The sequence below is a fragment of the Oncorhynchus tshawytscha genome, linkage group LG12, assembly GCF_018296145.1.
Source record: "Oncorhynchus tshawytscha isolate Ot180627B linkage group LG12, Otsh_v2.0, whole genome shotgun sequence".
Lineage (NCBI taxonomy): Eukaryota > Metazoa > Chordata > Actinopteri > Salmoniformes > Salmonidae > Oncorhynchus > Oncorhynchus tshawytscha.
This window is the reverse complement of record NC_056440.1, coordinates 51,156,362-51,172,044: the sequence shown is the minus strand read 5'-3', so window position 1 is coordinate 51,172,044 and position 15,683 is coordinate 51,156,362. Positions and strand designations below refer to the sequence as shown.

Below are 15,683 nucleotides of genomic sequence, written 5' to 3'. Positions count from 1 at the left end.
TATGGTTATGTAGGCTTCTACCCCATTGTTTTTTATATCAGTACAGATAATACATCTATTAGGCTATCTATTTACATTTTTTAAAAGTCAGATTTCCAGACAGTCCAATTAATTAAATACCCCTTGATCTTCAACAATAGGTCTTGTTTTACCTGAACAAAAATGAAGGACCTATTAGCCTACGATGTTTTTGTCATGGGAGGACTGATTGGGCTCATTGCTTCAAAACATGGTTGAAAAAGAAGTGCTGCTCTCATGGAATGCATTTGCAATATTTATTTCTTTATTTTCTTATTTATGTATATGTATTATTTTGTTTGTTTTTGTTGGTGACACCATAGAAATATGAAATTAAACACTTAATTTAATAGCCCACCCAATCTACCTACCTCATCACCATATTGTTTTAATTGACTTTTTCTGATCTTTTGCACACCAGTATTTCTACTTGCACATCATCATCTGCTCATATATCACTCCAGTGTTATTTTTTTTTTAGAGGGTGGATCAGCTTAATATTGCGGAAAGAATGTTGCTTCCAATGTAATTGTCTGCATCATTTCCAATCCCCCATATTTTTTGGGGTAAATATTTATATATCCATACACGCATGCATACATATACACATATATACATACACATACCTATATAGACATACATACTTTTTTAAAGAATATACCTTTATTATTATTCCCCGCAAACCCTTCCGCCGATCCCCCAATTGGAGTAAACTAATAAACACTTCTGCTTTTACTTTCAATTTATACATCTTTTACACATTTTACAGACACAGTCTACTTTACAATAGTTCTCTCTTGTTTGTTCTTAGTCCTTCCTCTATTTCTGACGTCCATCCAGTTTGTATTTGTAACTATGCTATTTCACAGTGGTTCCGAACCTATATACATTTTACAGATCCCATATGCTTTACATTGTTTATCTTGTTATTAGTCCCAGTGTTAATTTGCTAAACTGTAATTACTTTGCTACTATGGCCTATTTATTGCCTTTAACTCCTCACTCCATTTGCACACACTGTATATAGACTTTCTTTTTTTTCTATTGTTATTGACTGTACGCTTGTTTATTCCATGTGTAACTCTGTGTTGTTGTTTGTGTCACACTGCTTTGCTTTATCTTGGCCAGGTCGCAGTTGTAAATGAAAACTTGTTCTCAACTAGCTTACGTGGTTAAATAAAGGTGCAATAAATAAATATCCATATAGCCCGTCGGCTACACCACAGCTGTCGTCCTTACCTTGAAGCGTTTATTCAAGTTGGTCATATAATATGTTATCCCGACAGCAGTCGCACCATTGGAAGACATAGGCTTTCACTATAGCCTACAAAATCATATTCCTGCTCTTTTCCCGCAATCCATCAAATGCATTTGGTGTGTCATCATTGTGGTCTCTGACTCGTGGTCAGACTCGCTCATCCGGAACAAACTTAAACTTGGCATTTTTTCAATGCTGATTTGAATGTCATTAAGAAAAATGGAAAGGTGTCATCGTTTTTTCCCACACAAATGTCTATGCGTCTTGTTATTCCCTTAAAAGGGGAGATGGATCTCAGGCCATCACTTCTAATTCACCGGTCAGAGAATCCTGGAAGTGATCATCACATTTTTCAAAGTATCTGACATCTGATTACAATATTTTAGCTGGTAACGTAACAGATGACTCCCCGACCCCATCTAGCTACTAGCATTGTTTCCTCTGTTCTCCTTTAATTGAAATAGCTGTATGGTCTGCTACAAAGGGCCACCCTGAAAGCACAATTAGCCGGAGTAGCTCTTCCCACGCTACGACAGTGGAAGAATGAGACAGGAAAAATCCCACTCAGTCAGCCAAGCCTATATCCCAAATGGCACCCTATTCCCTTTTTATTGCACTACTTTCGACAAGGGCCCACAGGGCTCTGGTCAAAAATAGTGCATTATGTAGGGAATAGATTGTCATTTGGGACGCACACCAAGGCATAGACGGGTGGAATAGGCAGCCTTGGGAATGAAGTATGAACTAGCTTATCTGGGAATCATTATTGGAGTAGAGTTTGAAAAGCTCTATGTAGTTCTATGGACTGCAGAGACAGATGAAGCGAGGGGGGAAGCGAGAGAGCGAGATAGTGAGAGAGGATGGACGGAGAGGGGAATGGAAAGTGAAAGAGATATATGGGAAAAAAACATGGATTTGTTATTCTAATGATGATATTTCATTTGGCTGATGGTCTCATCCAAAATAAATGTTGAATCCTTTAATCAGATATATTCTCTCTGCTCTATGATATTTGGACATTGGTGTGTGTGTGACCACTTTCAAACACTTTTGTGTTTAACCCTCCTGTTGGGTTTGTTGCATGTTAATTTATTCTGTGTTCACGGTCCAAAATGACCGCCCAATTATAGCTGAATATAAATCCATAATAATACATACATCATCACCTAATGTTGTGTTAGATCTTTTTATCAACTTAAGTTGTTGTGAACATTACAAAATGTTAACTTCTATTTGCTATTTATGACCTGTAGGCCTCATTGCCCTGAGCTCATACAACTAATTTTTGAGTAAAAAAAGCATAATCTATGGATTATTTTGACTATAACAAATACTCAGATGAAACGTATTGTGCTATTTATCACAGACTACTTTATGTGAAAGGACATGGACAAACAAGGATAAAATGGCGCCAGAGCAGAAGGCAGACGTTTTACGCGCCCCCAACCGATTGTGCTTTTTTGTTTGTTTATCTGCCTTGTTTGTAATATTTTTTTTACTATTTTTGTACATAATGTTGCCGCTACTGTCTCTTATGACCGAAAATAACTTCTAGACATCAGGACTGCGATTACTCACCATAGACTAGCAGAATCGTTTTTCTTCTTTCACGTCTCTGACGAGCCCGAGGCGGAGGATATACGGCTACCTCGGGAACAGGCCGCGACCCCAGTGATCTGCGTGAAGAGGAGGAGGAGAAAGAGAGACCGGAGGGTGGGCTGCCTTCTGAGGAGTAGGAGGCAATCGAATAAACCCCCACTCCCCACAATTCTGCTCGCAAACATGCAATCTTTGGACAATAAAATGGAGAAGTTATTGGGAAGATTAAACTACCAACAGGACATTAAAAACTGTAACATCCTATTCTTCACGGAGTCGTAGCTGAACGAAGACAATATCGACATACAGCTGGCTGGTTATACGATATACCGTCAGGATAGAACAGCGGCGGCGGTCTATGTATTTTTGTAAACAACAGCTGGTACACGATATCTAAGGAAGTCTCGAGCCATTGCTCGCCTGAGGGAGAGTTTCTCATAAGCTACAGACCACATTACCTACCGAGAGAGTTTTCATCTATATTCTTTGTAGCTGTTTACATACCACCACAGTCAAAGGCTGACACTAAGATAGCAATGAATGAGCTGTATTCCTCCATAAGCAAAAAAGAAAATGCTCACCCAGAGGCAGCGCTCCAAGTAGCTGGGGACTTTAATGCAGGGAAACTTAAATCAGTTTTACCTCATTTCTATCAACATGTTAAATGTGCAACCAGAGCGAAAAAAACTCTGGACCACCTATACTCCACACACAGAGATGCATACCAAGCTCTCCCTCGCCTTCCATTTGGCAAATCTGACCATAATTATATCCTCTTGATTCCTGCTTACAAGCAAAAATTAAAGCAGGAAACACCAGTGACTATATTAAAAAAGGTGGTCAGATGAAGCAGATGCTAAGCTACAGGACTGTTTTGCTAGCACAGACTGGAATACGTTCTGGGATTCCTCCAATGGAATTGAGGAGTACACCACATCTGTCATTGGCTTCATCAATAAGTGCATCGATGACGTCATCCCCACATGACCGTACGTACATACCCCAACCAGAAACCATGGATTACAGGCAGCTTCCGCACTGAGCTAAAGGCTAGAGCTACCGCTTTCAAGGAGTGTGACTCTAACCCGGAAGCTTATAAGAAATCCCACTATGCCCTCTGACAAACCATCATACAGGAAAAGTGTCAGTACAGGACTAAGATCGAGTTGTAGTGCACCGGCTCTGTGAGCAGGTCCTGCAAACCATTACAGACTGCAAAGGGAAGCACAGTCGAGCGCTGCCTAGTCTCAGGAGCCTACCTGACGAGCTAAACTACTTCTAAGCTCACTTCGAGGCAAAAACCACTGAAACATGTATGAGAGCACCAGCTGTACCGGAAGACTGTGTAGATCACTCTCTCCGCAGCCGATGTGAGTAAGACCATTGGTCAACAACAGGTCAACGTTCAGAAGGCCACAGGGCCAGACAGATTACCAGGACATGCACTGCGAGCTTGCGCTGACCAACTAGCAAGTGTCTTCACTGATATTTTCAACCTCTCCCTGTCCGAGTCTGTAATAACAACATGTTTTAATCAGACCACCATAGTGCCTGTGCCCAAGAACACGAAAGTAACCTGCCTAAATGACTACCGACCCGGTGCACTCATGTCAGTAGCCATGAAGTGCTTTGAAAGGCTGGTCATGGCTCACATCAACACCATCATCCCAGAAACCCTAGACCCACAACATGTTGCTGCCACCCCCGTGCTTCACAGTTGGGATGGTGTTCTCCGGCTTGTAAGCCTCCGGCTTGTAAAGCCCCCCCTTTTTCTCCAAACATAATAATGGTCATTATGGCCAAAAAGTTATATTTTTGTTTCATCAGACCATAGGACATTTCTCGAAAAAGTACGATCTTTGTCCCCATGTGCAGTTGCAAACCGTAGTCTGGCTTTTTAAAATAGCGGTTTGGAGCAGTGGCTTCTTCCTTGCTGAGCGGCCTTTAAGGTTATGTCGATATATGACTTGTTTTACTGTGGATATAGATCATGTTGTACCTTTCTCCAGCATCTTCACAAGGTCCTTTGCTGTTGTTCTAGGATTGATTTGCACTTCTCTCAACAAAGCACGTTCATCTCTAGGAGACAGAACGCGTCTCCTTCCTGAGCGGTATGAGGGCTGTGTGGTCCCATGGTGTTTATACTTGCGTACTATTGTTTTTACAGATGAACTTGGTGCCTTCAGGCATTAGGAAATTGCTCCCAAGGATGAACCAGACTTGTGGAGGTCTACAATTTTGTTCTGATGTCTTGGCTGATTTCTTTTGCTTTTCCCATGATGTCAAGCAAAAAAGCACTGAGTTTGAATGTAGTCCTTGAAATACATCCACATGTACACCTTCAATTGGCTCTACTGATGTCAATTAGCCTATCAGAAGCTTCTTAAGCCATGACACAATTTTCTGAAATTGTCTAAGTTATTTAAAAGCACAGTCAACATAGAGTATGTAAACCTCTGAACCCTCTGAAATTGTGATACAAGTGAAATAATCTGTTTGTAAACAATTGTTGGAATAATTACTTGTCTCATGCACAAAGTAGATGTCCTAACCTACTTGCCAAAACTATAGTTTGTTAACAAGACATTTGTGGAGTGGTTGAAAAATGAGTTTTAATAACTCCAACCTACGTGTATGTAAACTTCCGACTTCAACTGTATGTGAGAATGCTATTCATTGACTACAGTTCAGCGTTCAACACCATAGTGCCCTCCAAGCTCATCAATAAGCTAAGGACCCTGGGACTAAACACCTCCCTCTGCAACTGGATCCTGAACTTCCTGACGGGCCGCCCCCAGGTGGTAAGGGTAGGTAACAACACATATGTCACGCTGATACCCTCAACACAGGGGCCCCTCAGGGGTGCGTGCTCAGCACCATCCTGTACTCCCTGTTCACTCATGACTGCACGGCCAGGCACGACCCCAACACCGTCATTAAATTTCCCGATAACACAACAGTGGTAGGCCTTATCACCGACAACAATGAGACAGCCTATAGGGAGGAGGTCAGAGACCTGGCCGTGTAATACCAGGACAACAACCTCTCCCTCAATGTGATCAAGACAAAGGAGATGATTGTGGACTACAGCAAAAAGAGGACCAAGCATGCCCACATTCTCATTGACGGGGCTGCAGTGGAACAGGTTGAGAGCTTGACGTTCCTTGGTGTCCACATCACCAACAAACTAACATGGTCCAAGCACACCATGACAGTCGTGAAGCGGGCACAACAAAACCTATTCCCCCCTCTGGAGACTGAAAAGATTTGGCATGGCTCCTCAGATCCTCAAATGGTTCTACAGCTGCACCATTGAGAGCGTCTTGACTGGTTGCATCACTGCCTGGTATTGCAACTGCTCGGCCTCCAACCGCAAGGCACTACAGAGGGTAATGCGAACCAATGGGGCCAATCTTCCTGCCATCCAGGACCTCTATACCAGGCGGTGTCCGAGGAAGGCCCTGTAAATTGTCAAAGACTCTGGTACTCTCTGGTAATACTGGTACTACATACTACCTTAACTAACCGGTGCCCCCACACATTGACTCTGTACTGGCACCCCCCTGTATGTAGCCTCCACATTGACTCTGTACCAGCACCTCCCTGTATATATTGTTATTTTTTTACTGCTCCTCTTTAATTACTTGTTACTTTTATCTCTTATTCTTATTCATAATTTGTTTAAACTGCACTGTCGGTTAGGGGCTCTTAAGTAAGCATTTCACTGTAAGGTCTACTACACCTGTTGTATTCGGTGCATGTGACTAATAAAATGTCATTTGATTTGTTTTGAAACCAATTCAAATGTTTAAATAGTGTCAGGATTTTATGTCATCATCCTGGGATATGGCGTATTTCATTGGCCCTGGGGTCATCCTGATAACATTTTCAGCTGAATGCCGACTTCTCCTCTCAGGTAGGGATGAAGACCAGGACAAATTCCCATTCTTTGACCGAATGTAACAACAACCTCAGCAGGGCCCTCCTCCTCATCACTGGATTGTTCCACATCGGTTGTTTCTTGGTCTGGATCATATTCTGTGTCTTCAACTTCTGACACTTCCTCCTCTAATGCATTTTCACTGTCAGTTTCTTGGCCTCTCTCCTTCTCTCCGGTGTCATAATCAAAGATATGATCAAGAGCCTCACGTACAGTATATCATTAGGTCATTGTGCTGCCACAGAATGAATTGTGAGCAAGTCCTCAAAAAAGCTTTATATACCAGAGCTGCGAGAAAAGTTCTATATATTACTGAAACAATGTGTGAGAATGCAAACAGGTTTGGTTGGGGGAAGAATCTATTGGGGAAAGGTTCCCGTGGAAGCCAGAAGGGGGGGGTGTGTGTGTGTGTGTGTGCTCAAACATACATGCATGTGGGGGTCTGGGAGAGGAACTGTGTCCATCTGATGAATGGGCATGTGCCTGAACTCAATTTTATACACTAATTGTAGTCTCACCCATTCATTTCTAATGACCAGTAATTTTTGATCGGGAACACCACAGGTGCACAAAAGTTCAACAAAACACCCAAAATTTTATGAAAATCATCAAAATGTGTTTTGTTTGTTCACAGGTCCTGTGTGGACATTGTCATGGAACCTTATGACAATCAGATTAAATTAACTACATTTTTCAGAGAGAAAATTCAATTTGACCGGGACACAGCAGGAGGGTTAAAAGTGCATTTAGAAATGTGCCAACAGGGTATTTATGGTGTGTGTCTGAGATTGTGTAAATATACTGTGTGCTTGTGTTTTTGTGAAGATTATTCACATGCGGTCAGTGAGGGTGTGTTACTGTTATATCTGTGTGACCAGTCCATGTTTTCTGTCACGCAGGGGGAGACCAAGGTGCTGAAGCTGAAGAACCTGAGGCCAAAGGACTTTGCAAACTACACGTGCGAGGTGACTGTTCGCAACGTGTGTGACATCCCTGAGAGCTCTGTCACCTTTCGGCTCACCAATGCCACCAGTAAGCGACACATCGTCCTCCCTTTTACTATTCTATACCCCTCTTTCATAATTTTATTTTAGTATGTTTTTAATTGAAGAGAATACGGTAAAGACACAAAGGTTTGTCACAGGGTTCAAATCTGTGTGGTTAGGAAGAGCATACAGTACCAGTAAAAAGTTTGGACACACCTACTCATTCAAGGGTTTTGTTTATTTTTATTATTTTCTACATTGTAGAATCATACTGAGCACATCAAAACTATGAAATAACACATATGGTATCAGCAACCAAAAACGTGTTAAACAAATGAAAATATATTTGAGATTCTTCAAAATTGCCACCCTTTGCCTTGATGACAGCTTTTAACACTCTTGGCATTCTCTCAACCAGCTTCTTGAGGTAGTCACCTGGAATGTATTTCAATTAACAGGTCTGCATTGTTAAAAGTGAATTTGTGGAATGTATTTCCTTCTTAATGCGTTTGAGACAATCAGTTGTGGTGTGACAAGGAAGTGGTGGTATACAGAAGATAGTCCTACTTGGTAAAAGTCCACATTATGGTAAGAATAGCTACTATAAGCAAAGAGAAATGCCAGTCCATCATTACTTTAAGGCATGAAGGTCAGTCACTGTGGAAAATTCAAGTTTCTTCAAGTACAGTCACAAAAAACACCAAGCACTATGATGAAACTGACTCTCATGAGGACTGCCACAAGAAAGGAAGACCCAGAGGTACCTCTGCTGCAGAGAATAAGTTCATTAGTGTTACCAGCCTCAGAAATTGCAGTCCAAATAAATGCTTCACAGACTTCAATTAACAGACACATCTAAACATCAACTGTTCAGAGGACTGTGTGCATCAGGCTTTCATGGTCAAATTGCTGCAAAGAAAACACTACTAAAGGACACCCATAAGAAGATGAGACTTGATTGGGACAAGAAACACGAGTAAAAGACATTAGACCGGTGGAAATTTCTCTTTGGTCTGATTTGGTCTGAGTCCAAATTTGAGATGTTTGTTTCCAACCTCTGTGTCTTTGTGAGACGTAGTGTAGGTGAACGGATGATCTCCACATGTGGTTCCCACTGTGAAGCATGGAGGAGGAGATGTGATGGTGTGGGGTTGCTTTGCTGGTGACACTGTCAGTGATTTATTTAAAATTCAAGGCACACATAACCAGCATGGCTACCACATAATTCTGCAGCAATATGCCATCCCATCTGGTTTGCACTTAGTCCCAGTATCATTTGTTTTTCAACAGGACAATGACCCAACACACCTCCAGGCTGTGTAAGGGCTATTTGGCCAAGAAGGAGAGTGATGGAGTGTTGCACCAGATGACCTGGCCTCCACAATCACCCAACCTCAACCCAATTGAGATGGTTTGGGATGAGTTGGACCACAGAGTGAAGGAAAAGCAGCCAACAAGTGCTCAGCATATGTGGGAACTCCTTCAAGACGGTTGGAAAAGCATTCCTCCTGAAAGCAAAGGGTTTCTACTTTGAAGAATCTTAAATATGAAATATATTTTGATTTGTTTAACACTTTTTTGGTTACTACATGATTACATATGTATGTGTTATTTCATGGTTTTGATGTCTTCATTATTATTCTACAAAGTAGAAAATAGTACAAATAAAGAAAAACCCTTGAATGAGTAGGTGTTCTAAAACTTTTGACTGGTACTGTATGTGTTGAAGGGGGTGGTCTTTACCACTAGACCACCCCAGGCAACACCCCTCTCTCCTTTAATCTCCCTTTTTCTGTGTGAATCCATCCCTCACTCTCTTATTCCTCGTCTTGCTCTGTCTCACTGATCCATGCTCTGCTTTTCCCCCTTCCTCTCTTTCAAATCAAATACAATTGTATTTGTCACATGTGCCGAATTCAACAGGTGTAGACCTTACCATGAAATGCTTACTTACAAGCCCTTAATTAACCAACAATGCAGTTCATATTCAGACACTCCATCTCATCCTCCCTCTCTCCCACTTTCCCCCTCCTGATATCTCATCTCTCGCTCACCCTCTCCAGTTCTCTCCAACTGCCTCTCTTTGAGGATTGCACTCCATCTCTCAACTCACTCCATCTCCCCTTCCTTTTCCCTCAATGTCCATACCCCTCACTGTCTCTCTTTATTTTCTCTCCTCCTCGTTGACATACATCTCACTCCCTTGCTCCTGTCCTCTGTGTGTTACACTGTCTATCCGTCTTGTTATTCCCTTGCTGGGAGACACATCTCTGGCCCTCACTTCTAATTCACCTGTCATAGAACTCTTTTATCTCTCTTCACTCCGGCCCGTCTCCACGGCGATGTCATGTTACCACCGGCAAAGACGTTGCCGTTGACAACGCTGTCAGTTAGACTGCAGCCTCCCTCCGAAGGCCTCTTGCTCGGCAAACGAGATCCAGAATCCTATCTTCTTTTTCATTCCCTTTCTTTTCTGTTTTTGCCGCATTTCAAATGTCATCAGACGAACCTCCCCTTCCAAGAGCTGACCTATTCGTCTGTTTTAATGCAGCCTATATTTTTCTTTCTTTACAAGAATTGAAAGGCCATGATTGATGATAAGATAATACAGCTAATGTTGGGGTTTGAAGTACCGGACAGTTAAATTAAAGGGTTCAAAGGATGCTCATTTGCATAATTCATTTAAGAGTCAATTCAGAAGAAACAACATGGGGTGGATGAGGTTAGCACTAGTCACGAGGCTAAATGTTTTGGAAATCAATGTTTATTCCGGTCATTAGTGGTATCAAAAAAAGCAGGCGACGCGGCCAGAAAACATTTTGTAACACCTAATAAAGGGGAAAGTACCAGAGAGATGAGCTCTCCATTAACAGACAATGTTGTTTTTGTGGTATTCTCGCCGTCTTACTTTCCTTCGTGGCTGAGAACCCTTGTTTTGGGTGGCTGTGAACCCTTGTTTTTTTTTGGGGGGGGGGCTGTGAACCCTTTGTCAAATTAGTGGGCTGAAAATGTATACAGCTTCAAACTGCGAACATATTGTTATTTACGTGTGGGATTCACTGAAGTAAAATGCACAGATTTCCCCCCCCATCCCATAAGAGGCTGTGTGGCAAGCTTGCATGCTCTCTCTGACTGAGGAGAATTGTGAAAGGAGAGTAGGACACACAGGACTCAATACTTCTGTACCCTTGAGGATACCCACTCTGAAAAACAGACAAAAACAAACTCGCTTCCCTTAGTCCACAGCCAAGGCGAAAGCAAAAGAACAACAACACAAATTGGAATTTGGATCTGGTTTTAAAAGAGAGGCATAAAGCCGGATAAAGATGCAGAGGGACAAGAGGAATCAATCACATATTTTTTTGTTTTGTTTTTTGGCTTTTTATTTTATTTATTTGCTGTTGGACATGCAATTGAAACAAGGAATACAAATGGCCCATATTTCATCTTCCAAGCTCTGATGCAGGTCGGCACAAAGCAACCAATGAGAGCACTTGAATAAAATAAGCAAAACTCTTCAAGTTAGATGTACCTTTTTCTTTTGATAAGAACCTTGTTTTTATACCACAGTGCCTTCAGAAAGTATTCACACCCCTTTACTTGTTCCTTCTTTTTTTGTTACAGCCTGAATTTAAAATGGTTTACATTGAGATTGCGTGTCACAGATCTATGCACAATACCCCATGATGTCAAAGTGGAATTTTGTTTGAAGAAAATGTTTGAAATAAGCATTGAAGCCCTTTGTAATGACAAGCCTAAATAAGTTCATTCTCATTCTGTTGTTCAATACTAGTGGTTGAATGATTACCCAATCTCTGTACCTCACACATACAATTATCTGTAAGGTCCTTCAATCGAATAGTGAATTTCAACCACAGATTCAACCACAAAGACCAGGGAGGTTTTCAATGCCTCGCAAAGAAGGACACAGATTTGGTAGATGTGTAAAAATGACTCTGAATATTACTTGAATCATGATGAAGTTATTAATTACACTTTGGATTGTGTATGAATAAACCCAGTCACTACAAAGATACAGGCATCTTTCCTAACACCGTTGCCAGAGAGGATAGAAACTGCTCAGGGATTTATGTGAGGCCAATGGTGATTTTAAAACAGTTTGAGTTTAATGATTGCGTTATGAGAACAAGCCTAAATGGAAGAGAAAGATGAACAAAGCCTGTACAGAATTAAAATATTCCAAAGCATGCATCCTGTCTGCAACACAGAACTTACAGTACCAGTCGTAAGTTTGGACAGGCCTACTCATTGCAGGGTTTTTGTTCATTTTTATACTATTTTAGAATAATAGTGAAGAGATAAAAACTATGAAATAACACATATGGAATTATGTAGTAACCAAAAACATGTTAACCAAATCAAAATATATTTAAGATTCTTCAAAGTAGCCATCCTTTGCCTTGATGACAGCTTTGCACACTCTTGTCATTCTCTCAACCAGCTTCATTAGGTAGTCAACTGGAACGCATGTTAAAAGTTTGTGTGGACTTTCTTTCCTTCTTAATGCGTTTTAGCCAATCAGTTGTGTTGTGAAAAGGTAGGGGTGGGATACAGAAGATAGTCCTATTTGGTAAACAGCCAAGTCCATATTATGGCAAGAAGAGCTCAAATAAGGAAAGAGAAAAGACAGGAAAAGGAAGACCCAGAGTTACCTCAGATTGCAGCCCAAATAAATTATTCACAGAGTTCAAGGAACAGACATATCTCAACATTAACTGTTCAGAGGAGACTGTGTGAATCAGGCATTCATGGTTGAGTTACTGCAAAGACACCACTTTTAAAGGACACCAATAAGAAAAAGAGACTTGCTTGGGCCAATGGACAATAGACCGGTGCAAATCTGTCTTTGGTCTGATGGGTCCAAATTTGAGATGTTTGGTTCTAACCGACTTGGCTATCGGCGAAGCTGAGGGCTGAGTCTGAGAGGGTCGGGGAATTATTGGACAGAATGGAGGAGAGTGAACGGATGGGAGATGAGGAGACACTCGAGGAGGTGTTAATAGACGTAGAGTAGGTTAATGGATGATCTCTGCATGTGTGGTTCCCACCGTGAAACATAGAGGGGGAGGTGTATGAGTGCTTTGCTGGTGAAACTGTCAGTGATTTATTTAGAATTCAAGACACGCTTAACCAGCATGGCTATCACAGTCTTCTGCAGCGATACACCATCCATCTGGTTTGCTCTTAGCAGGACTATCATTTGTTTTTCAACAGGACAATGACCCAGCACACATCGAGACTGTGTAAGGGCTATTTGACCAAGAAGGAGAGTGATGGAGTGCTACATCAGATGATCTGGCCTCCACAATCACCCGACCTCAACCCAATTGAGATGGTTTGGGATGAGTTGGACCACTGTCACGCCCTGGTCTTAGTATTTTGTCTTTTCTTTATTTATTTGGTCAGGCCAGGGTGTGACATGGGTTTATTTTGTGGTGTGTTCTCAATCAGAGGCAGGTGATTATCGTTGTCTCTGATTGGGAACCATATTTAGGCAGCCATATTCTTTGAGTGTTTCGTGGGTGATTGTTCCTGTCTCTGTGTTTATTGTCACCAGATAGGCTGTATAGGTTTTCACGTTCCGTTTCTTGTTTTTGTATTATCGTGTTTATTCGTTTATTAAAGATGTATCGAATTAACCACGCTGCATTTTGGTCCGATTCTCCTTCGACGGAAGAAAACTGTAACAGAATCACCCACCACAACAGGACCAAGCGGCGTGGTGACAGGCAGCGGCAGCAGGAGAAACAAAGTTTGGAATATACGACTTGGGAGGAAATAGACAGGTGGACGGTCGACCCAGAGAGAGTGCCGGAGCCCGCCTGGGATTCGCTGGAGCAGTGCGAAGAGGGTTATAGGAGAATGGAGTTGAAGAGGCGATACGAGGGAACACGGTTGGCAAGGAAGCCCGAGAGTCAGCCCCAAAAATGTCTTGGGGCTCAGGGAGAGTGTGGCAGAGTCAGGGTTCAGACCTGAGCCGACTCCCCCTGTTTACCGTAAGGAGCCATGGATGTTATCGGAGCTATCGGCGAAGCTGAGGGCTGAGTCTGAGAGGGTCGGGGAATTATTGGACAGAATGGAGGAGAGTGAACGGATGGGAGATGAGGAGACACTCGAGGAGGTGTTAATAGAATTGGGGGAGAGTTAAGAGCGAGAGTAGTTGATTTGGCATAGTATGCAAGGCATTCGCCCTGAGGTGAGTGTCCCCAGCCCGGTACCACCAGTGCCGGCACCCCGCACCAGGCTGTCTCTCCGTCCCATCAACACAGCGGCGCTACCAGAGTTTCCGCCCCTCAGTCCAGAGGCACCAGCGTTCCTCAGTCCAGAGGCGCCAGCGCCACTCAGTTCAGATGCGCCAGAGCCCCTCATTCCAGAGGCGCCAGAGATCCTCAGTCCAGCGCTGCCAGAGCCTTCCTCCTCTCCAGCGCTGCCGGAGTCTCCCGCCTGTTCAGTGCTGCCAGAGCCTTCCTCCTCTCCAGCGCTGCCGGAGTCTCCCGCCTGTTTAGCGCTGCCAGAGCCTTCCTCCTCTCCAGCACTGCCGGAGTCTCCCGCCTGTTCAGCGCTGCCAGAGCCTTCCTCCTCTCCAGCGCTGCCGGAGTCTCCTGCCTGTTCAGCGCAGCCAGAGCTGCCAGTCTGCATGGAGCAGCCAGAGCTGCCAGTCTGCATGGAGCAGCCAGAGCTGCCAGTCTGCATGGAGCAGCCAGAGCTGCCAGTTTGCATGGAGCAGCCAGAGCTGCCAGTCTGCATGGAGCAGCCGGAGATGCCAGTCTGCATGGAGCAGCCAGAGCTGCCAGTCTGCATGGAGCAGCCAGAGCTGCCAGTATGCATGGAGCTGCCAGAGCTGCCAGTCTGCATGGATCAGCCAGAGCCGCCAGACAGCCAGGATCCACCAGTCAGCCAGAATCTTCCAGATCCGCCAGTCAGCCATGATCTTCCAGATCCGCCAGTCAGCCAGGATCTGCCAGTCAGCCATGATCTTCCAGATCCGCCAGTCAGCCAGGATCCACCAGTCAGCCAGTATCTTCCTGATCCGCCACTCAGCCAGGATCCGCCAGCTAGCCAGGATCTGCCAGAGCCTACTACCTGCCTGAGCTTCCTCTCAGTACTGGGCTTCCCCTCAGTGCTGAGCTTCCCCTCAGTGCTGAGCTTCCTCTCAGTACTGGGCTTCCCCTCAGTGCTGAGCTTCCCCTCAGTGCTGAGCTTCCCCTCAGTGCTGAGCTACCCCTCAGTCCCGAGCTACCCCTCAGTCCCGAGCTACCCCTCAGTCCCGAGCTACCCCTCAGTCCCGAGCTACCCCTCAGTCCCGAGCTACCCCTCAGTCCCGAGCTTCTACCTCAGTCCCAAGCTGCCCCTCAGTCCAGTGGGGTCCTTGGTGAGGGTTATTAGGCCTAGGTCGGCGGCGTGGGTCGCCAATCAAAGGACGCGTTACAGGGGGACTAAGACTTGGTTGGAGTGGGGTCCACGTCCCGAGCCGGAGCCGCCACCGTGGACAGACGCCCACCCGGACCCTCCCCTATGGGTTTTAGTGTGCGGCCGGGAGTCCGCACCTTGGGGGTTCTGTCACGCCCTGGTCTTAGTATTTTGTGTTTTCTTTATTTATTTGGTCAGGCCAGGGTGTGACATGGGTTTATTTTGTGGTGTGTTTGTGTATGGGGTTTTTTCGTAGGTTTTGGGATTGTGGCTTAGTGGGGTTTTCTAGCTTAGTCTATGGTTGCCTGAGGCGGTTCTCAATCAGAGGCAGGTGATTATCGTTGTCTTTTATTGGGAACCATATTTAGGCAGCCATATTCTTTGAGTGTTTCGTGGGTGATTGTTCCTGTCTCTGTGTTTATTGTCACCAGATAGGCTGTTTAGGTTTTCA

At 43.9% G+C, this 15,683-nt stretch overlaps 1 protein-coding gene across 1 annotated transcript in view; it reads left to right on the top strand.

Moving 5' to 3' along the window:
• Positions 1 to 15,683, top strand: part of LOC112263451 (MAM domain-containing glycosylphosphatidylinositol anchor protein 1) — a 408,035-nt gene that overhangs the window by 213,336 nt on the left and 179,016 nt on the right. Inside the window, exon 6 of the mRNA XM_042330737.1 lies at positions 7,715 to 7,847. Coding sequence (XP_042186671.1) covers positions 7,715 to 7,847 — 133 coding nt within the window. The remainder of the gene's footprint in view (positions 1 to 7,714; positions 7,848 to 15,683) is intronic.